The sequence below is a fragment of the Rhipicephalus microplus genome, chromosome 10 (assembly GCF_043290135.1).
Source record: "Rhipicephalus microplus isolate Deutch F79 chromosome 10, USDA_Rmic, whole genome shotgun sequence".
Lineage (NCBI taxonomy): Eukaryota > Metazoa > Arthropoda > Arachnida > Ixodida > Ixodidae > Rhipicephalus > Rhipicephalus microplus.
The window spans coordinates 51,781,159-51,804,500 of record NC_134709.1 but is presented as its reverse complement, the minus strand read 5'-3'; the positions used below and the strand labels follow the sequence as shown (position 1 = coordinate 51,804,500).

General features: G+C 44.4%; 3 protein-coding genes across 4 annotated transcripts in view; 1 reads left to right on the top strand and 2 right to left on the bottom strand.

Moving 5' to 3' along the window:
- Positions 1-2,590, bottom strand: part of brm (ATP-dependent helicase brm) — an 86,339-nt gene extending 83,749 nt beyond the window's left edge. The window contains exons 1-2 of the mRNA XM_075875645.1: positions 2,460-2,590; positions 1,824-1,995 (exon numbers count right to left, since the gene is read on the bottom strand). Coding sequence (XP_075731760.1) covers positions 1,824-1,967 — 144 coding nt within the window. The 5' untranslated portion in view covers positions 1,968-1,995; positions 2,460-2,590. The remainder of the gene's footprint in view (positions 1-1,823; positions 1,996-2,459) is intronic.
- Positions 2,591-2,788: 198 nt separating this feature from the next.
- On the top strand, positions 2,789-3,818 carry Ppcdc (phosphopantothenoylcysteine decarboxylase). The gene has a single exon (XM_037432145.2). It carries the CDS (start codon positions 2,930-2,932, stop codon positions 3,530-3,532), a length of 603 nt encoding a protein of 200 aa, XP_037288042.2. The 5' UTR covers positions 2,789-2,929; the 3' UTR covers positions 3,533-3,818.
- Positions 3,819-4,170: 352 nt separating this feature from the next.
- On the bottom strand, positions 4,171-23,317 carry sud1 (Prolyl 3-hydroxylase sud1). Of its 2 annotated transcripts, XM_075875650.1 has the most exons (12): positions 23,179-23,317; positions 22,767-22,988; positions 22,553-22,701; positions 22,438-22,484; positions 22,242-22,342; positions 21,984-22,143; positions 20,579-20,756; positions 18,528-18,641; positions 16,914-16,993; positions 12,042-12,358; positions 5,387-5,445; positions 4,171-4,352 (listed from the first exon to the last, which is right to left on the bottom strand). In XM_075875650.1, the coding sequence occupies exons 2-12, from the start codon at positions 22,936-22,938 to the stop codon at positions 4,200-4,202; spliced, it is 1,530 nt and encodes a 509-aa protein (XP_075731765.1). In that variant the 5' UTR covers positions 22,939-22,988; positions 23,179-23,317; the 3' UTR covers positions 4,171-4,199. The 2 variants fall into 2 exon arrangements, with proteins under 2 accessions (XP_075731765.1, XP_037288631.2); XM_037432734.2 differs by lacking the exon at positions 23,179-23,317 and having other exon boundaries at positions 22,767-23,135.
- Positions 23,318-23,342: the final 25 nt, after the last annotated feature.

The window sequence follows — 23,342 nt, the reverse complement described above, 5'->3', positions numbered from 1 at the left end:
CAGTTGATCACCACCTTAATCTTTTAGGTTCACAAATTCGAATCCGGTCACGAAGTTCAAATTAGTTTGTTCTTTTATTTGAAGCAAAACCAAAACACTGCCATAAACGAACCCACAACTGCATTTGAAGCCTACAAGAACGAAGACTGATTGATTGATATGTGGGGTTTACCATCCCAAAACCACCATATGATTATGAGAGACGTCGTAGCGGAGGCCTCTGACAATTTCGACCACCTTGGGTTCTTTAACGTGCCTCCAAATATGAGTACACAGGCCTACAACATTTCCGCCTCCATCGGAAATGCAGCCGCCCCAGCCAGGATTCGATCCCGCGACCTGCGGGTCAGCAGCCGAGTACTTTAGCCATTAAACCACCGCGGCGGGGTCAAGCACGGAGACTAGGCAAATCCATGTACTACACATGATTCGCATGGTCGCTGAAGGATCGCAGCCCCTTAGCAGCCTATAATTTAGGTGAATGTGTCGCGAACGCTGCAAGATTTTATATTAAGAAAATAGATGACATACGATAGCACAACTCAAGATGACTTCTTGGGCAGGTCAGTGTTAACATTTATTGTACATATCGGTTAGTGCTGTGAGATTCAGATTGCAGAGAACACGCTGCAAGAGAATCAAGCTAGAGATGCAAGCTCTTCATAATTAACGGAAGGGTCTATCCGTGTTGGCAACACAATCAACACAGAAATGTGCTTTCGATAAAAGACGGTCATCTCGTGTGTGTCGTTCTGTGTCGCACCATGGCTCTGCTGTGCATGTGTAGAAGCATTTTGCCTTTTTACACATTAGGCGGTTTTGCTCTTCACTGCCTACCCATCTACTGCCCTTAATTTTGCATCGGGAACAAATACAAAAAAAAGCAAGCGAACTAGAAATCGCAAAGCAAAATGGGCTTCGGGAGCGAACTCACGAGCACCATCTTGGACTGCCGACTATGTGGTTGCCGAAGATGGACTTGGCCTCAAGTTAAGCATGCAAACCAGAAATCATGATGAGATCAAGCATGCTGGTGGAAACAAAATACAAATATGCTTTGGTTAACCATAATATGCTTGTACTTCAGCCATGACGGTACAGTCTGATGCAAGCATGGCAAAAGTTGTCTTTAGAGTTTGTTGTAGCCAACTGCAAACGCCTCAGTAGCTGTAATGTGATTATGCTTCAATCGGTTCAGTGCTGTTGACTCTGCCTGTTTGCATGTGTACTGTGCAGTAACACATGCGGTGCTGGTGGTTACAATGGTCCTGCTGAAATCTGTCATAGATGGATGTCAATGTTCCAACAAATCCAACGTTCACGGTATTAGTGAACCTGTGATAGATTTTTGCGGTTCTATATCTCGATTTGTGTGTCTATTACACTGCCTCTTTTTTTTTTTTTTTTTGGTTCTGCGATGCAAAATCCGTCGAATCCAAAACCCAAACTTTGTGTTAGCACCAGCAGTGTAAGCACTGGTTAAAGCACCGGGTAGCGTTGTGCGTCGTCATGTACGACTTTCACGCCCCAAGAAGACTAATTAAAGCAAGCGACGGTAGGACAAGTCGTCTTGCCCAATTTAAGCTGGTTGGGGAAAGGGGAAACCCTCCGAACATCTGGGCTTCCCTTACGGCACTCTCTCCTCCCCTCCACTCGTACCACTTCGAGCACGAGCACCGTACGTTTGTTTAGCACCAGCACGTGGTTGCAACAAACGCTTGCATCGGGCTCGTTGGATCTTGCAGACATGGCCGACGAAGTGGGGCCTCGGGAGACGCTCCGCAACTCACGCTTGCTCGGGGGCAAGAAAACGAATTACTCACCCTTTGCAGCATATGAATGTTGTCGGAAGGGTATCCCTGCTGCATGTGACCGTCACCGGGGTGCGGGCCGCCCTGCTGAGGAGGCGGACCGCCTTGGGACTGCGGCCCAGGCGAAGCGGACATCATCTCCTCGCCCGACGCCATCGGGCGACGCTGGGAGCAGCCGCTCCACCTGAAGGACCGGCAGAATAAATACGAGGGACCCCACTACGATCGACACAGGACGTGACATTAAACCACACAACTAAACGACACTGTCGTCACATGCGGATGACATACGCTACGTGTGTCCAGCGGAAAATCCGAGAAAGGATCGAACGCGACTGGCCTTGTCCTGCGGCAAAACTACGTCGCTATTGAGGCACTAGCGCACAACTGCTCGAACAATGCAGTTGGGAGGGCATCACGAGCGAGGCAACGGAGATACGACGGTGGGCGACTCAGGTGAACGCGATCCGTCGATTCATTCATCAAAGTGATCGCTTCTCTGCTCGTTAACCGTGAAAACAACTACAACGTTCACCTCCTCTCTCTTCTCAAGAGGGTGTCGCTCGTTGAATTCAGGACACTCGGTGAGTCCGCGACGAAAGATTAGAATCCGCGTTCCGGAGAAACAGAGACGGGCCACAAATTTACCTGTCAAGCGGACGACGTCTTCAGCGAAGGCAGGGACGAGTGAAACTCCGCTACAAGCAACTTCGAGCCGATAATGGCGTACCCGCGATGCAGCGGCGCCCGGTGCATGGGCTGCCGCGAGTAACAAATAATAAAGAGCACTGATTTGCAAAAAACTGCACGTTTTGTGAGGTTATATGCATCTCATAATACACTACGGAGGCACGCGGGAGGGAGACGTTGTGTGGGTGTATTTATTAAAACCGCAAACTCGTTCGCGATAAAGTTTCCGCAACTTCGTACGAAACTGTCTTCCCTACCGACACAGTACGCGAAGGAAAGTTTCCAACGACAAAAGAACAAAACCAGGTTGGTTGCCGTGCACGGCCGGCATATGATGGAAGTGATGGGAGCGCGTGGCCCTGCCTGCAGGAAAAACAAGCGACGCACAAATCATTCAGATCTAGCAGGCAGCTAACGCGCGAGCAGACATGTCCACCGAGGCCTCAGCGAAGACCCTGAACGTTCTCATCGGCTGCACTGGCAGCGTCGCGTCCGTCAAGGTACCCCTGCTGGTGCAACAGCTACTGGCTCAGCGGTTGCACGGATACGCCTCTGTAGACCTGAAGGTAGTGGCCACTAACCGTGCGCTGCACTTCTTCGACCGCTTGATGATTCCGCGCTCGGTACCGCTGCTCGTCGACGAAGACGAATGGTCCACCTGGCGTAAGATGTCCGATCCCGTGTTGCACATCGAGCTGAGGCGCTGGGCCGACGTGATGGTGGTCGCCCCGTTGGACGCCAACACGATGGCGAAGATAGCGAACGGATTGTGCGACAACCTGCTCACGTGCGTCGTCAGGGCCTGGGACCTGAAAAAGCCGCTGCTCTTCTGTCCCGCCATGAACACTCACATGTGGTGCCACCCGATAACGGCGCAGCACGTGAACACCCTGACGGGCCTCGGCTTCACCGAAGTGCCTTGCGTCGAGAAGAAGCTCGCCTGCGGGGACCGCGGGTACGGGGGCATGGCGGAGGTCCCCACAATAGTGAGCTACGTCGTGGCTGCCGCCTTAGAGAAGGCGCAGCAGTAATTATGTCGTCCCTTCAACTGAGCAGCGGCGCTCCTATTCCGTGATCGCAGGTTCACACTGTCTGAACGGTAGCCGCGGTTACTCCGGTACCACAGGCATGCACGTGGCTCGTTCATTGGGGATGGCACCATTCCGTCGTTGTGCAAACACTGTGCACGGAGGCACGCATCCCTGAAAGGGTGATATACCGTGCAAGCTATGGCTAGAAAAAGTGAAACCTTGGGTTTTGTTTTTTGCCCGCGTGATGCACTTGTGCGGTGAAAAATAAATAGCTTACACAACGCAACAGTGTATTGAATTACGCTAGTTCAAATGCCACCGAACCTCTGGAGTCAGGTGCTAAAGACGAAACGTTTGCCCTCTTTTACGTTCTCATCTTTATTGCCGTTTGCTTACAAGTCTTCAGCTTGCTGAACCCGGCCAGTCGTTTGCAACACTTGTTCAGAAACTCCACGTTCGCACACGACAAAGCAGTAAACTGGGCTAGTTAGTATGGATTCATCGTTACCGGTGATCGCGCACTCAAGACTGATATGCAGGGGAGTGTTGCGTTGCGTTCTTCCCCGTGCCTGTCATTTTGAGTGCGCACTCTCCAGTAATGATCGTCGAATCCACATTCGCCACCAGCGAGTCGTGGCTGTAACAAGAAACGACCGCTTTATTAACGTCATTCGTAATAGACGAACTTCATGTCGTGAAAGCACTGGTTTTCCTTGGACAGCTTGGTCACCTCGTGGTTGACGTGCTTCACAAACTGCAGGAGTCCCTGGTCCCTGTAGACCAGCGCCACCGAGTTCGGCGAAGGGTTCAGTGTCAGCAGCTGCAGAAGCGGTGCAAAAGTCGGTTGAATGGAATCTGACTAATGGATGAATTGTGAAATCTAGGCAGGAGGAAGCATTTCATGATGTTTTGAATGCTTGCACTAAGCTTCTCTAATGTTTAGCACTTCGAGCTCTATAGACTTCTTGAAAATGTAATGGGGGAAAAAAATTGCATCCTGACACACTGTCTATGACAGTAGCAACACTAATAGTAATAACTTAAAATCGCCTCTGTTCAAGCACAACACATTATAAGCACATTTCTTTTTTCCAGGAGAGCTTTTATACGAAATAGTAGAACAAGTCAACATTTATGTAGCTACCAACTCTCTACATTGGAAGTTGAGCTAATGTTTTAAAATGATATTCTTACAGCAAAAACAGCTGTGTACCCCTCACCATCATAGTAAAACTCTGAAACAAAAACATAGTGAACACTAGTTGAGGGCTTTCACGTGTATGTTATTCAAGGTGAATGAAATGTGAAAGTTCAAAGCGAACTAATGCACATGCCTTTGCTTTTATCATCCGTAGTCGTGCGACACTGACATGATTTCTGCTCTCTCGGTCAAATAACAAAACCTATCACCATTAGAGTTGGTTCACAGCGGTCGGTAATATAAGCCGCACGACTGACTGTGAATAGCGACTGGCTGGTACGATCTGCACACATTACTACACCAAAACGCTTGACAACCGGGGCTGCTCATGTGTGCATGCCTGTGCCGTCGCGAAGCAGATGCCTCGTTCCTGTGCTTCTGATAGGTATGCATGCTGTACGACTGAAAAATCGAGCAGCATGTGAGTGACCCGAAATGGTTCCTTTTAAAGCACTCTCAAATGCCTGCACTCAGTCGCCTTATAGCTAAACAGCTAGCTTATTTGCAGAATCTCTGCAGGTTGCCGGCATGAATTACCCTTTTGCGTTGCATTTCATTAGACAAGCAAAGTACTCGGCAAAGTTAGGTTTTAATCAAGCATGAAAGCAACGACAATGACATCCACTATAATACAATGTACGGTACAAGCTCACCTCTTCTTCTTCGCCTTTCACTATGTACGTTGTAAAACCACCATATTCTGGTTTCCATTCTGAAAAAAGCACCAAGATATAAAACATTAGCAGAGGTAACAGACAACACAATAAGCCGCTGCTATCATTGACAGTTTACTGTAGCCACAAAGTTCCAATTGCTAGCATTCCTCCAAGCACACTTTGCAGGTACCACTGCAGAAGCTCATGAAAGTCAATACTTCAATCAAAATTTATAAGGCAGAAGCATTTCAACTTCCGCACAAGGCAGCATCAATGGGCGTGCACACTAGGCTGATGTCACAAGCTAGACATTGCAGTCGGAGATTTCGGCATCAGAGAACACCGCAGAAGGGTCGAGCGAGACCATTTCTTCATTTGCATAGGCAACCATTTGCCACATTCTGGTCATCTGGGTAAGGCCTTTCCTGCCACCTTACTTAGTGTCCGACTACTCTCGGCGACAACTTTTCTTGACAGCACTGTGGAAACTACGCAACCAAAGAGCATGCATGCTGCCGCCCCAGAAAAATGGTGCTAAAGTTTGCCGATAATTTTTTTTATTTGCCTTGCTGAAATGAACACCGCTTTATTCATTATGAGACCGAAACAACTGCAGGTAGATAAGGTGCAATAATTGCTCAATAAGCAACAATGATTTCCTTTGCATTTTTAAGACAGCACCACCTTTTCAGCCTACCCATTTTTCAGGGAAATGTGGCATCCGTGACATCCGTGTTCTGCCGCAAGCGTGCTGTTTAGTTCTCCAAAGAAATATTCTCCTAATCAGACACTAAAATGTATGCCGAGAAATTCAAATGTCTGTCCCATTCATAATTTTCATGTACTATATGTTTTTCTGAACACATTAATGATGTAGGCGAGCGAAACCAAAGTCAGCCTCAAGCTGCCGCGGTACACTTGCAGAGCAACACGAACGCGTGGAAGTTGTGCCTTTGTAGCCTTCGCTCTAATGTCAAGATGAGTTGTCGCCGAGTACACATAAATACATGTCTTAAAAGCAACTTTCAAGTGCAGCCATTTCTTTAGGTGCAGAAGCAATCGCATTGCAGTGCTCTGGTCATGAGGGCAGACCAAAAGAAATTGTACTTAACTGTACACATTCTTCATAGTCTAAAAATACTTCTTAAAAAACATGCAAGTGTTTTTAGAGCATAAAAAAAAAAACAACAGCTGCGCTCCTTCAGGTTATCTTTTCACCTCCAACAGTGATCGCCCCTTGATTCACTTGTATTTCTTTTATTGAAAATCTGACGAGACCCCAAGCGTGATAACATCCAAAATTGCGTCCCTGGTTGCACAACCTTTCCATTCCTCGCAATTCCAGGAAGCCAACTATTCCATATCAGAAAAGGGGTGCCTTGCCATCATCTGGGCTACCTCCAAGTTTGGCCCCTACCTTTACGGCAGGCCTTTCAAAGTTGTGAGCGACCACAACGCCCTCTGTTGGCTAGCTAAGTTGGAGGACTCTTTAAGTCGCCCCGCACAGTGGATTCTATAGCACCTCACAATGCGAGGTGCTGTAGAATTGTTCTTCGTCTGTACCTCCAGGGCCATTTCACCCACAATGGTTTTATCATCGGCATAAGGTTAACATTCCACGCTTTTCAACTACTGCAGGCTCATGGTCACTTGTTCTCAGCACTGCGTGCAGAAAGGACTGGAGTCATTAACATGCCTCCATGATGGACACAGCTAATCCTACTGCTTTTAAACATGCTCTAAGAAAGATGCTGCATTATTACTTGTTAGTATTATGCAACTAGTGAGTTTGTATTACACCACTTTTCTTTGGGTCTTTTTTTTTCTAATTCCCAATTTTCTGCCTTTTGCTTCTATTTGTAGGAATAAGCCAATGGCAAATTTGAGGTTCGAAGGGGATAGTGAGTTTGCCAAATAGTTTTTAATCAGATAGTTTCAATAGCTTAAATCCCATGTTTTTGAATGTGAAGAAAAATCTTAATTTGCTCATGACCTAACTTTTAGCATAATATTTTTGAGAACTTGAACGCAGCTTGTGCGATTGTCACTTTCATTGTTCGAAGAAAAGTGAAATCAACTTCGAATTACAGCAGAATTTTAATAGCAGTAGGGTGCAAGTTATCGGAAGTAACATACTTTACACTTCATGATTTCCTATGCTTTGCACATATAAGCCCATACAAGCTTGTAAACTTAAAAAAAAAAACAAAAAATAGTAATCGAGGTTTAGGTAGCACGCACACTTAACCTTGAAGCATGGCTTCATGGCAGTGCAGATTTTTTTCGGATAGGTGGTTTCATGACACAGCCTCACGGTGCAGTGAAACAGCCTTTCTAGCAGGTTACATGTAGTAAATAAACGTACATTCGTTCATTTCAAATATACTTTAAATTTGTGTCAAAGTGAGATCGATTCCTGTGATATTCATTCAAATATTCGGAGCATTAGAATATTTGCTTATCCCTACTTTTTTGCAACGTATGCTCCTTCTTTTATGATATATTTTGTGCCCTTAGGAAAACTTGGAATACTCTCGAGCTTCTTCTTCAGAAGCAGAACACAATCGCATAATCGGGCCCCACTTGCATCGGCTTCTCCATACAAAAATGTCTAGAAAACATCTAAAGACTTCTCGGCCTAGCTTTGCTTCTTCGTGGCCACGTGAACGGTGCCGCAAAGAACCGTTTGTGTGCGTGTAAATTGACCGTTTCAGACTATGCTGGAGTGCCTACTGTAAAAGCAGTTGCAAAATGTCCAGAATGACATAAACCTTCTTTCTGCGAATTGGCAAAACACCCATTATGCATCCGAAAGGCAACACATGTACCTTTGCAGCTGATGCTGTTGGTGATAACGGTGATTACTAGAGACCGGATTATAGGCAAATGCCTATATTGTTCCTCCCGTTCCTATCGTGCCATTTTACTATACGAGCATGAATTAGAGGTTAAGAAGGACTTTTATGGTGTTTTTATAGTGCCTATAAATACCTATTTTGGGTGTTCGTGCCTAAATGCCTATAAGTGCCTATTTCCCAAATGAGTGCATATATGAGTGTTATTCAAGCAAGAATTTTGTTTTAGAGCATGGTGTGAAACTGTTATTCATTTAAAAAAAAGCAACATTGATATTTCCAAACACTATAAGGTTCAACGAAGACAAAGTTGACATGCTGCGAGGGATTGGAGGAGGAGCATGAGAAGTGCAAAAGGCGCTATTTCTGCAGCCCTTAGTGGAAGAATGTCTCAGCATCTGCAGGGGAAGAAGAAAAGAGAATGAAAGATGGGGTAAAAATATAAAAGTGAAATCTATTGCCGAGGACGCGGCAACCACCTTCTACAGACAGCTATCCAGTGCCCTGAAGGAACTCAAGAACTGCCCTGAAAACTTGGGTCTTTCGGTAGGAAAGAAAGAGCAGGTTTCTTTAAGCAGCCGCAAGTAGCTGGAGAACGAATGAAAAACCAGGAGGGCCACTCGTGCTCGTGGAATGCTCTTGTTGATTCAGTGGTGGCGAAGGTCACCAAATCATCATACTTTCTACAGCGAAGCCTGAGACAGGCACTGGCATGTTTACAATCAACGATGTATTTAGCATACATTCACCGTATGCTTGAATGCGCTTGTTCCGTACGAGATCTCTTGTCATATGTTTTTAAGTGACAACATGAAAAAATACAGAACAGGGTATCAAGGTTTGACCTAAGCCATTACTCAAAAATGACAACTGTAACAATATGAAAAATGAATTATAGGATGAAAACTACTATCATCGTGCCAAATTAAACTGCGGTAATGCTCCTATGCCAAGTATTTCATGGTAAAATTCGCATTCGAAAATGAATGTACCTAAACAGTCCTCTTTGCGCAATGATAATTAAGATTTTAGAATGTCGTATCAGATATACTTTTGCTAATAATTCGTTTTTTGTTAGTTTCATGACAGAATGAAATGGCTTATAAAAAGAACAAAGTGTGTTGTGTCAATGAAGGCGTGTCTTCTTTGACATTTTAACCCATATGCTGCAGCACTTTGGGGTAAAAAATGTGATGTGCATGCGGCTTCTGTTTTGTTTGTAATTTAATTTTTAAGCGTCCCTCTCTAGGTGACATTATAGGTTGTAGTTAGACACTAGAAGTTCTTGCGTGCCTAATGAAAAGCGTTCTACCGCAGTGATTTTTCAAATTGGTTTGCTACGAGTCACCAAAGCATGATGCAAAGAAACAAGCTTGAATCCCTTGCCTCTCGTCCCATGTAGAAGTTCTTGCGTGCCTAATGAAAAGCGTTCTACAGCAGTGATTTTTCAAATTGGTTTGCTACGAGTCACCAAAGCATGATGCAAAGAAACAAGCTTGAATTCCTTGCCTCTCGTCCCGTGTAGCCATTGCGAGCCTCATTCTTTCCCTGTTCTTTTCGGTATCGGGGCTGGAGAATCACATGATGCATATGCACCCAGCACAACATGCGTAAACAAGATCACGCGCGCATGACGTGCCCCAGCCTAGTCGTGCACGTACGCGATCGATGTTGTGTCGTTTCGGCGTTCTCTGTTGTGTATTACCATTTTCTGTGGGATGAATCAGTCAGTGCTTGTACTTTAGGAGAGGCTGGCAAGGATCATGTATTCTGACTGCGATACACAACGTCGCTCCGCTGAAACTGCGGTCATAGACGACGCACCAAACACAAGCAAGCGTTGTCAGGGTTCGCGAAGGCACGATGCAGGAATAACGAACGCTAGCAAAATGGAGTAGTAGTAGTAGTAGCAGTGGTAATATATGTGGTTTTACGTAAAAAAAACACACAATATGAACATGAGAGATGCCGCAGTTGAGGTCTTTGCAAACTTGGACCATTTGGTATTCTTTAACGTGCACAGAAATCGCACAGTACATGGGCATCTACTTTTTTGCCTCAATTTAGATTTGACCGCCGCGACCACAATCGAACCTGCGGCATTTGAGTCAGCAGCGGAGCACCCTAAAGGGACTGGTCTACTGAGGCGGACGCGAAACGAGGGCCAATTAGTGAATAGCATCTTGAAGCTATTCAAAACAAAAATGAAAATAATAAGCTGAGATTCTCTTTGCGTGTTTTATTATTTTTCTCAGCTTTCACTCATTATACTGGTTGAAAGGGCAGTGCAAAGACACACACACAAAAAATAAACTAAGACACACAGACAAAGAGCGCTGTCTTTCTTTTCCCTTTGTCTTTGCATTTCCCTTTAAAAATAATATGAAGCACCTAGCCCAAACCAAAGTACTCCTCATTCATGCTACACAACAGAACACATAAATTGCACATGCCAAGTAGTGTAATGTCACGTATGTGCAACACTCTTAATGAGGTACCGTTTAAAATGCAGAATATGACTAGGAGACGGACCGTTTTGTCTGTTTTCATAGATAAATCTAGCATTTAATGAAGTTCTGATGAAGAGCGTACGGTATGCGACGTCGGCCCACCAATTTCAACGTAAAGGAGCGACGTAAAAACAGGACCATTCTTCGCAGTATGTCACTCCCTAGATCTTGGGGCGCACGCTCGCGAGAAGGGCAAGTGGCATTCATTATAAATTGAGCATTATTCATAAGAAATTGAGTGTTTTTCCGCGACATGCAATTATGCAAATCTTGACAGGAATGATCCGGAGTTCCCAGTGCACTATTACGCTTGTCAGCTCAAAATGGCCACACCCGGTGAGAGGCCCTTTAAGGAGTTCACCGATAGGGGAGAAATTGGCCCTACGCAATTAGACCTAGCATGCCTCTCTTCTGGGGTATTAGTGGTCTATTTATTTGCTTCTACGCTGTCCTTCCCAGCCACAATGAAACAAAAGAGACCCATGAGAGTGTTAATTGAATGGTGGACACTTGACGCACAATGCTAGACAATAAAACGAAAAACCACATACTGCGAATCGCCTGGGCAATGCATGCCGATGTTCAATCATTGGTACTTTTCTGCTATCTTAAACTTTTTTTTGCTTCTTGACGTAGACACAAGTCGTTGACGTCGTTTTGGGATACTTCAATTTTTGTAGAAATTTATTGTGCATATAATTATGATTTCGAGGGCCTAAAATGGTGTCTTACCTGCCTGTCTTTGGCACCTAAAGCACACTTTTTTAGTGCCTAAAAATCTGGCATCTAGTGATTATGCATGCCTCGTACTGTGAATGATTACAGTGCTCGTACTGTGTCCTTCTATTCTCGTGCTCCATCCTATTTGCACTGATTTTTACCAGATGCATACATATGCCTGTGTGTTTATCAATTAGAAGGCCTTTAAACCAACCACTCGTGCAATTTGCATGTTTTGATGCCCTGTGGGATTCTATGCTTCTGCCAAGCAACATTACATGCATTAAGGACACCCTTCATGCTACAAGATACTTATATGGCGTTCTTTTTTTTTTTTCTTGAAACAATATTGAGCATTGGCATGGCTCTGTGGAAGAATGCCTGCTTGCCACATAGAAGCCCTGGAATCGATTCTCTGTTGAACTGAAGATTATTACCATTTCTTTATTTGCATCTGTCATGAATTTCTGTTCACGAACAAAGTTGATTGTGCCCTCACAACCGGCGAAGCCGACACCGGAATTTCGCGAAATGAGCTCCTTGAACACTGTTGCACTAGTGAATCACCTCGGCAGTTGAGGTAGAGGACGACGTCGAGTCCACACTCGTCGGCGCTTCGATCGTGGTCGTGGGCGAGCGTGTACGTCCCGTGGCTCCACTTTCGGACGACCTGCGTGCAGCTCGCAGGCACGTGGTCAGGCCTGTCGGAGTTGCGGGAGGCCCCTTCGTCCTCCGAGCTCGACTCGCTCTCGGTGATGGACAACAGGTGGTGCAGGCTCAAGCCTGTCAAGTTCGACAGAATCAGGAACATGGCCTCCGAACGGAACACCTGAAGGCACTCTTCCACAATGGGTGCCACTGGCGTCGGGCACTCCAATGTCCACCTGCAAAACCACACCAGGGGCCATCAATATGGTACAGAATCTTACCCTAACAGATAAACCTGAGCACAAACATGAGACAAGCGTGTTATGGGGCCCTTCCTTATGGGCCTAGGGGAAGAGGAGGTGTTGCAATTTGGTCTAGCAACTTCTGTCACTTTGCATAATAATGAGGTTTTACATTTCGAAACCACGATGCGATTATGAAAGACACCGTAGTGGGGGGTTCTAAAAAATTGATCACATGGGACGGTACTTTGTAATCGTTTTGTCATGGAACAGGGGAGAGATTGAACAAAAGACCGAGAAGAGAAAGAACAAACAGCCAACAGGCGAGATGAGAGAATTCAAAAATGATTTCAACACACGACAAAATATAGAATTAATACAGCTCAACATCATTATTGACATGTATTGTTTTTCAAGCTTGAGATTACAGAGCGTGATGACTTTTACGATTTATTTGTGTTAGTGTGTTGAGTGGACGCTAGGTGGAGTCGCAATTTTGTTTGGTGGTGATTTTCGATGTGAGATGTAGGCAAGTTGGGCGCAAAACGGGCTAATTCGATTCTCTGGGCTCAAGCGCTTTTGTTTCAATCCGATCCACGTTGTTTGAAGACCGTTTAGTATCCATTCTACTGACAGAACGGGGCGGCCACATTCCGTGGCTATTCTCACGTCTCGACCATCAGATTAGCCTCGCCCAATCCTGCGCGGCTCCCCCTCCCTTGTTCTATGAGGGAATGTTTGCAAAATACCAACCCTAAGGTTTTTTGATGCACAATGTCAGTCTATAACATTTTGCCCGGATCAAACTCGTGACCTTCGGGTCAGCAGCCAAGCGCCGTAACCGCTACACCATCGAGGAAGATTTTTGTCGCTTTCCCAGCAGCGTAAGGAGGCTTAAGTATCTCAGTTGGGCTTCACGTCACATGCTGACGTCATCCCATGGTATCGTAGCCTGGTTAAAAGGGTGTCCGATCACGGAGGCAATTGCAAAGTCGGGAGAGGTGAGAGCCCCGAGAACTGTTCGTAGAGCAGTATGGAGATCAGTTTGAAAGCCCTTGATATACTCGGCTACTACCAAATAAGAAACGTGAGCTCTGCCTACAGAACCGCGGTGTGCCTTTCTTTCACCTGTGAAAGGCAGTCATGCCGGCTGGTTTACACTCACTCCATAACTACATTTTCAAGATTAATGTAAATACTGCCCACATTAGTAGTCAAAGATTCCTTGTTACTCCTGAAGACATTACATTTTGCTGAGCAGTCATGTCAGAATCCCAGATGAAATTTACCAGTGCATTGGAGTTGCTGACTTAAAATCAGCAACACAAACGTGTTCTGCATAAGGTAGTCCACTATTTAAAACACTACAAAGGTGCTTGAGAACACGAGAATGAGTAATGGCTGCTATATGGAGCAGTTATGTAAACGCTCTGTAAGAGAGACAATGACGGCTGTGGGCAGAGCTTTTTTTTAGATTGTAACAGAGTCTCGTAGATCCAAAGTATTAGCATTGCAACTGCATTATGATGAGCAAGTTTAAATCCACGTTGGCTATTAATAAGTCGTGCAATGAATGAGCCCGAGCTGCCTCTTTTGATTTCATCTGTCTTTTTTTTTTTTTGCGAAAGGCACAAGAAGTAACGATGTTAGGAAAGGAGCGGAACGTGCACAGTCAAGCTGAGGCGACTCTAGAAACCCAATCCTCCCCCCTCCTAAATTCAGGACCCTATGTAGAGAGGAACCTCAATTACCTATACGACCCACAGATTTGCGACAACCCATATTTTATGATGAATTGGTGAATCGGTCCTGGCGAAAACCCTTATAAAAACAATGTATTAAAAGCCTCGGTTACACTACACAATTTTACGCCGACCCCACATTGTAAAAAGACTGACTGAAACCGTTCAAGAAAAAAAAAATAGCCTTTGTCACTCAACTCCCACATAATCATGGGTGCAAAATAAAGCCTTACGTGCCCCTAGCTTTACAATTAGAAAACAAAAATTAGAGTGAGACGGGTACAATATGCCTTCTTGGAATAGAAAATTCATTTTCAGGGCAGTTCACGTGCTTCGGTGAACCAGTATTCCAGGCTTTAAGATCAGTTCCAGATACGCCACGATCACATGTGTAGCCAGGGCCATTACTTAGAGAAGCTCTATCTACAAGCAGTAGCCTCAGGTAGTCAGAAAGCTCATCCTTTAGATCTGAAGCTTTCGCGTTGTCTGCCCGTGGAAACTGTTCCCGGTCGACATGCAGCTGAAGACTTCCTTTTGTTTGATGTACTGTCACAGGCCTCGCGCACACATAAAGGACGCAATGCAGCTACTATCTTCAGCTGCATCCAAAATAACTTTCCCTTGACGAGAGTGTTCATAGTCACAGCGGAACATCCCCAACTGCACTTGACAAGACGACAAATCGGACCCGCAAAATGTGCTTCATCGCCATCATGTAATGGTGATGACACTTCATCTGATTATTCTGATGGGAGACTCTTTCCAACGCAGTTTCATTTTTACGCTTGAGCCACCTTTGGACTCGATTTATCGAAAAGATGTGCATAGAGCTCGATTTTTTAAAAAGTTAATTGAGAATAGTGATTCTTTTGTATTTAATTCTCTTATTCAATTGAATGTCAATTCAATTAAATTTTAACTGTCATTTTCAAATATATTTTATTCTACCTTCCTAGGAGAAGAGTAGGATGGTGCTGAGGGCTTCTTCAGGCGACTAGTACTCATTTTCTGGGAAATACTGAGCATTACTCTAGAGATTATTAGTTCTTTTTTATTATATGATGCCTGAATTATATGACAGTAATGTGTGGTCTCCTCAAAGTTGTATAATCATAGCTCCACTGTATTTACCATGAAGTTGAGAAAAAAATAAGCCATGGCAGTGTTTTTTATATACTGACATGGTCCAATGGTACCTTGTGTACGTAATGTGTGCATCTAGAAAATGGTCCCTGCTATTTGCCTTCTATTACATTAGAGACCTATAAGAGGAGCGTCAAACAATGGCACGAGGCAACACATGTAAGCAAGCTCGAATTTCAACTCTTCTCAATTCTAGAATGTACAGCAAGAAGTTTCTGAATATTTGTTCCATTTGAAAACTGCCAAGGAGATGCCAACAGTTTTTAGTCTACTTGAAAAGGGGCATGAAAGAAGTGGATACTCAAGTACTCTGTCGTGAGATAACCAAGAAGATACAACTTTTCTCGAGTAAATGTACAGACTAATAATGCAAAAGTAATTTCAGTTCTTCAATAAATGCGCCTCACTTTATGCAGTTTATGAATATGGTGTCTAGATTTATGCGAGCTGCTTTATCATATGGCCAATTTTACAAATGTGCAAGATTTTCTTGAAATGTTACATTGTGCTGTAGTGCACTTAGCAATCTCAGTAAGCATTGCATACGTTAGCAGGAGCTATGCTTCACTGCCATAAATGCCATAGCACGTCACATCCCATGCCCACCTTTCTTTTTGATCAACAAGTTTCCATGTTGAGCAACAGTTGACCTAGTAACAGCTTAACTTGTCAGTGATGAAAGTGCCTTTTTACTTTTTGGAGGAGGAGCAAAAGGACTGCTTAACAAAAAAAATGCTAGTTTACAGCAGCTACTGATGTTTTAGAAGCAGGCATTAAATTTGCCGTACATTTATTGGGGGCTCAGAGTATTGTGAAAGCATCTCGTAAATATTTATATTTCTTATAAAATACATTCACCAGGCAACAATCAATGTAAATACCAAGTAGCAAACAATGACAGGCTGTCAAAAATGTGCTGTTAAATGAGCTACAAATTAAAATACTAGTATCTGTGGCAAAAATCAAATCAAACTGAAAAGGCTGAGCACCACATTTTAGAAGTAACCACAGTGCCATATAACTGTTGCCGAACAAGCAGTAGATAATTGGTACGAGGTAAAAGCAGTCCTACTCATTTTCACATTTCACCACATTAGCCTGCATGCCTAATTGAAAAAAAAAAACAGCCAAGTGAGCCAGTATATGCTTAATATGCAAATTGTCGCGCATATGAGATCAGAGCCGATAATGCTGCATTGGGACGATAGTACACAGATTCTTTTCAGTTTCTTTAGCACTTCCATGTCCGTCAAACAATAAAAGTTCGTCATCCTCATTTTCTCAGTGTCATTTTGGAACCGGTCTAGAGCAATTAGTAATAAAAGTTACAGTTTGGAGCAATATGGAGCACCAATCCCCTTGCGGAGCAGCTTAGAACAATTGGAGAAGCACTTACATCACTGGCTTGTTTTGAAAAAATATATAAATTAGCCCCTTGTTGCTAAGCATACAGCACACACTGAATTTTTACTTCATGATGCTTCCTTTCTGTTGAATATCATTTTATGCTTCAAAACTGCAAGTACATTTCCCGATAGACCCTCGAAGGTTACCTCTTTTCGGTTGTCAGCGCTCACTGGCGTTAGGAAATCCTGCCATTCGGAGTGCCCGAAACGTCGCAGGGCACCGAGTACACGTCCGATGTCAACATGACGCACGCTTACCGGCGGTTCCGTGGACCTTGCTGCTTCCAGAAGACGTTGGGATCGGAAAGGGCCTCTTCCAGAGCCTTGTACTTGTCCTCCTGAAGGGGTTGCAACTCATCAGCGGGGGCAATCGAACTTCTTAAATATTTCGGAAGAAAAAGAAAAACAAGGGAAAACTACACGAATACTGTATTACGTGACAACTCTGTGAAAGTCTCCAACAGTGATCTAAACGAAGCTTCGAATACAACTGCAATGCTTCATCATTGTATTGTGGTTTTAAGATGTAAAACCCCAACATTTGTTGTTATTATTATCAAAGGGACAAAAAGGCAGCTACTGCGTCGAAGCTGATTGTTGAAATAGCGGTCCAGAAACCTCGTAGTGCTATTCTTGTGCCAAGAAAGGGCCTATTTTGAAATAAAATCACGTTTTAGTGGCTCGCATCGAGTTAGCACACTTCAAATTACCTGCCAAAGAAGTGGACTGACTCACGTCACTGTTGCTGTGCACAACGTTGCCCTGCTTTACTGCTCTGGTAGCAGCAGACCGAATGCAGCGGGAGCCACAGCAGCAACAATGTCCATTGATCAATTTCCCGTTATTGGCTCCGACATTGCAAACGTTTTTGGTTCAACTGCACCCCACTAGATGGCACCACCTGCCCAGTATAACTATACGAAATTTTAACTTTTTGAACCACTCGCACCATTCCCCATAGTAACGTCCGGCGGTTGGTTCTTTTTTTCATCAATCAAACAGAAACGAACAAGCAGCATATTTTATTGCCTCTCTTGATGCACGGAAGGTTCTTCATTTAGTTCAGCTAGATCGATTACTAGTGATTAATTGTAGGCGGTCCATCTGATGTCATCGGGATCATTTTGAGAATGTCCTACTGCGGCGCATGTGTTCTTGTGCATTCACCTTAATTTCTTGGTAAGTAGGGCACTGTTGTTAATAGTATTGTCGTTTTAGATGTTGACATACATTGAGCTTTCACCCTGACATAAATTGTTAGTACTTGACTTTAGTGTCCCTTTAACTCCTTCTCTACAAAACCAGGTGAATCGTACCTGTAGTGGAAATCTGTCCACAGCCAGCGAATTGCCCTAAAAGCAGCATCAAGTGTGCAATGCACCAGGAAAGAAACTATGGGAATTGCCGAAAGTCAAGAAAGTTTAGACAGTGCAAAAAATAGACCAACGGATGAAAAGGGAGCCGACAGGGACAAGAGCTTTCGCTGTTGAAACTTTCTTGACGACGAATTACCGACTCACCGAAAAACTCACGGAAAAATGCAAAAAGTGCAGTTCTGCCCTCCACATGGCGCAGTGCTTTAAAATTTTCAACACTTTGAAATGGCTGTAAACTGAAAGAACTTGATAGATTTTATTGTGAATTTTATTGATAGATGTACTAAATAAATGTATTTTGATGCGATTTTGCGGAAAATATTTTGGCTAGTTGCTTAAACGCAGAGAAAAAGGAGCACGTAGCATGCGCTATCGCTGAAAAACGTGCAACATGGAGGACCAGCACAAGTGCGCAGCGGGTGCGGCAGGCGGGTCAGTTAAGCAAAAAAGCTGCGCGCAATTTGTGTGCGACTCTGCAGCTTGAGTGGGCACTTGCCAGCAGGAATTCCTGGAGGTGGATCTCCGACTCCTTCTTGAACTGCTCTCGAACCTGCTCGGCAATGCTGTCCGCCAGGTAAGTGGGGCTGACCCACTCTCGGAGCAGCTCCTCCTGGAGGTTTAACATCGTGTGAAATCCTCCATCAGATCTGTCACACTTGGCATGAAACATCAATTGGAATTAAGTTTGAAGTTTATTTTTACCACACAATTACACATTGAGATTGGCTTTTTTTTTTTTAAGTCGCAACAAAGATACAATGTATGGTATGAAATGTGGGAGAAAAGCTGCGACAAAAAAGCAGCTTGACCCAGCCCCACATTCCAACAAAACAAGACAGAAAAAGTGACAGCATTGATGAGGACAACTAAAACAGTAAACAGACACAAATACACAATTGTAAGTGGCACAATAATAAATATTTCATACATGTAGGAAGTATTACACTCATTAAAAAAATATAAAAAGTAGGAATAAACAAAATACAAAAATTATTTCTTTTTTTTTTTTCTTGCATTAGGTCACTAAATATAGACGAGACATGTCCTGTCGCGAAATAAGGCGCAATCGCTGCAATGAAAAACTTAATTTATTTAGTTTTCAGCTAGGTTGTACATTTCGTCGCTGATTTCATCTATGCCGTCTCCCAGCACTGCGGCTAATGACCTTATTTTCTTATTCGTTCCATTTATAGTGAGACACAAGGCTGTAACGAAAACATGTACGTATTCCTGTGGCACACTACGTCCGCAGGTAACGAATGGTGTGCTGATGATGGTTCACAGGAAATGCAAGTGAACTATACAGTGCACTCTCAGTAAACAGAAATCTCTTAATTAAACAGAACTGCTGCTGAAATTGAACGACTGCCTCTATTATGGATGGCTTCATACTCAAATTCTGCATCCTTACTCATCCCTGGGGAAATAGAACTCCTGCTAAATGGAACATACTTTTTTAGGTCCGTTCAGGTTCTATGTGACAAAGTCAACTGTGTGAGCAACATTTCAATATGTAAGGAGAAAAAAATGAGCAGACGCTGTGCTTAGCACAAATCAAAGTGAAAGCAACGTATTTGGCTGCGCAGTGCATGTGGTTGAGCAGATTGGTATTTCCACTTAGGGTGTATCGCACTAATGTACAGCACCTCGGGTTAATCCTGCTGACCTGTGTTACAGTGATACGAAAGAGAACAGACAACGATGTTAAGGAAAGCACAGGCAATGCAGTAATCGCAATTAAAATGTGAGGAAAGAAAAGTGGACAAAACATTAACTTGTCGCTGGCCGGCACTACACCTGCAGAAGGTTTCGAAGCTGAGCTAGTTAGTGACCGTACTTGAACGTTTTTGACACAGTGCAACGATGACGTGGGAAAAGAAGAAAGGTGGACACGCCCATAAATTGGCAAATTCACTTGTGAGTCCACTCACCCACACTCGGATCGAGCTGCGAATCTGAGTGAGTCCGAGTTAGTAATATTTTCGCGAGTCTCAGTCCAAGTGAGTACAAAGCGCAACTTGCATTTCTTGAAAGAGTCTAAGCGAGTTTCTTTTTTTTTTTTTTTTTTTTTGCTGACCAAAGGACACATCACAGCTTTGTAGTGTGTCCTTCTTTTCTATTCATCTCCAATGCGGTTTTTTTGCTTGGAGAAAGAAATTTCACTTAGAAAGAAACTACATGGCAGTTGAGCATTACTGAAAAACTACCACAAAAAGTTTACAAGAGGAATGTTTTGTGAGCCATGCAAACCTGAACACTTTGTACACACATCAAATGTCGCAGCGCTTACTTGTTTCCAGCATTTTGGTTTTTACGTGAGTCCAATAAATGTTTGGATTTTCGAGTCGATCTCCTTCCTCAATAAAGCTTGAGGAGGCAGTGTTAGCAAGAGTAAAAAAAAAGACAAAGCAGAATTCACAGAGCTAAGGAAAAATGAAAAGAGTCGACGGATACATTTTCATACTCCCAGGGATGACATGGGTGCCGCAGGAGTGCGACACAGTTTAAATGAAGATACCTGCTCAGTGTTTTAGTGAAATGCATTACCTCAATATGGCACCAGGACAAGTGCTTGAGCAGTGGCTCAATGTAGGGTTCTGGCCTACTGATGGGAGGTCCATGGAACCATCCGCCAACAGAGAGCCTCACTTTGTCTTCGCTCAGCACTTCCGCCACTTGGTGAAACGAGACTGGGCTGACCTCGAAGAAGGCAAAGCTGTTGAACCTGCAGCACCAGATGACACACGTTTCATCATAAAGCGAGAGAGTACGGCGCAAGCACACACTCACAAGAGAGCAGACGCAGACATACAGGCACTGCTGACTATCAACTAGCTTTATTAATGACAAAATGAGGCATGAAAAAAGAGAGAGAGGGGGGGGGGGGTGGATAACAAGGTTGTTTCCGCGCACAGCACCAACGTTGCAAAAAGCCATGCAGGGAATGATTGCAACAAACATGTGACCTTTCATTTTTTCTTTCCGATCTAAGACCCACCAACTGCATCCAGCAGATGAAACTCGGCATTAAAGAGGGTAAGAAATTGGGCGCTAACAGACTTGTTATCAAGTTTCTTAGTATGATATGCTTTTAAAATAATACATGCAGTCTTGTCACTACTCCTACCCAGAATCGTCGTCCCTTCGCACACATCCTGTACCCTTACTAACATGCGCAACAAAATGTGCAAACTTGTCACCTAGCTTTTGCAATATTTGTGAGTGTTGCACCGAATGGCCATTAACACAGCCATTGGCTTCTCCAATGAAGAACATCCCATACGAGATTAGAATAGAATACACCACTCCAGTGGAACGCTCAATGAACGGCACTGTAGAATAAAAGGGGGGTAGAGTAATGTTAGTTATTTCGACTCTGAGCCATGCGTTCTCAAATGACCCTTAACTGCACAGAGTTGAACACATCACTGCCCCTTGGATGAAGACACTGTATATTCTCAGGAGATATAATGCGACACTGTCACCGTTTGCATAAAGTGGTTAAGTTTGCATCTACCTCCAATTGATGTAGTGTCTTAATACACGTACTTGGGAACTTTCCAGGTCACCAACAATGATTCAATTATGAGACTAGCCAAGGCACTACCTTCAGCCAATTAGCATGTATTATTATATGTATGTATTACACCATGAGCAGTTCAGAAATATCAGGGACAGATAATCGAAGGAACCCATAGGGAAAATGTCCCCATAAATGCAAATAATGAGTTAACTTCTTCCATTTTCTGGCCTATGTTAGGTACACAGAAGAAATGGCTATTTGACAAGACGGCTTAGAGTGGTGCATTGGTACGTCCGTTACGATTTTTTTATTTTTTCTCACAACGTGAAAGACTTTTTATTTAACAAAGCTGGGAATAAAAAGTTTTGGAGCCCTGACTATATAGGTATGCTACACACACAAAATGGAATGCCCGCGCAGCCTACACACCTGGGCAATATCGAGCGAACAATGTCCCTCGGCTGCCCATTGCTGTCGGTGTCGAACAAGTCCAACAGCCCCCCATCCTCAGCAGTCCAACCAGGCGTCAGATACAGGATGAACGCTATCCGTCTGCCTTCCAACTCATCGTCATGACAAAGAAGCACATCTGCACCAATGAAAGGAAAAGCAGCAAAATGTCACGCCGCATACAAATCTAGCCATTCCATTTGTAGCCCATTGAGAAGCAAGTATTCTTTCACCAACCCGTGTACGAGTACTTTGAACAGGTTAGGCTGATCGTGCCATCAAGCGGAATCCCTGTGACGTCCCGGAGCCATGGCGCCAGCGTTCCCTCCAGGCATTGCCTAAGTTTTTCCAACACGAACGGCGAACCGTTAGAAGCAGCGGGACACTGACACTATCACGCCAAGAATCGATCGTAGGAAAGAGCATGTTTTACCTGAAAGCGCGGATGTACGGCGTGTCAAAGTTTTGCAGGTCATCCGACTGCAAACCGAAACCAAAACGTAACATCGGCAAACGCCTGTGCGGCGCAAAGCGGTTAGGGAAGTTACCTGATGGAACTTGTACAGGTCGTTGTTTTTAGCGTGGAACTCGATGTCGAACAGCTCGTTCACCAAGCTGTCCACGCCGTCTTCGTCCTCCAGCAAGTTGTGCAGCAAGCAAACGTTGAAAGGGTCCGTGATCAGCTCAACAGCGGTGCCTGCGCGCGAATAGCGATACTAATCATTTTCGCACACTGCGCCGAAAGATGCAAGGTCGGCTCACCGAAACGACCAGGCTTCTTCTCCGCAAAGGCGGCTCTCAGCTCGTCCTTAGTTTTATCGGAGGCGAGTTCGCTGTTCACTTTCAGCACGACGGATTCCTTCCGCCGCTTCGACACGGGTGACGAACTCGAACTGCTGGTACCTCCTTTGTCGGCACCCTTTGCAGGCGTCATAACTGGCCCGTTGGCGCGAACGATAGCTGTGTCTTGAGGCGTCTGTCAGGCTTTCGAGAGCATCAAACATCACAAGTGACACGTGCTTCTTCGCGTCGTCCGTACGACGGAACGGAAACACAGAACACGGAAACCGGTAAAATGACGGAAACGCAAACGACTGGACAGATCAACCAAAACATTTCTGAGAGGAACACAAAAACACGGAGCAGCTAAAACAAGCGCAAGCCTTGTGTGTACCTGTGGCCGCCTGTGGCTTCAGAAGATTTCCGGCTCAGGGTTTCTTCGTCGTTCTTGCAGGGTGTGTTCAAGTATAACAATTACATTTTTTTTAATGTCTTTTTCTTTTTCCCCTTGATTGATGGAGGCAACTCCATGTTGCAACTAAAATCGCGCCATGTTGT

Bases quoted from the DNA above. Each gene is read 5' to 3' on its own strand.
- Ppcdc (XM_037432145.2), top strand. From the start codon at position 2,930: ATGTCCACCGAGGCCTCAGCGAAGACCCTGAACGTTCTCATCGGCTGC.
- sud1 (XM_075875650.1), bottom strand. From the start codon at position 22,938: ATGACGCCTGCAAAGGGTGCCGACAAAGGAGGTACCAGCAGTTCGAGT. The intron at 22,485-22,552 runs GTAACTTCCCTA...TTCGGTTTGCAG, and splicing joins ACCTGTACAAGTTCCATCAG to TCGGATGACCTGCAAAACTT. The intron at 20,757-21,983 runs GTGTGTAGGCTG...CTGGTGCTGCAG, and splicing joins GTTCGCTCGATATTGCCCAG to GTTCAACAGCTTTGCCTTCT.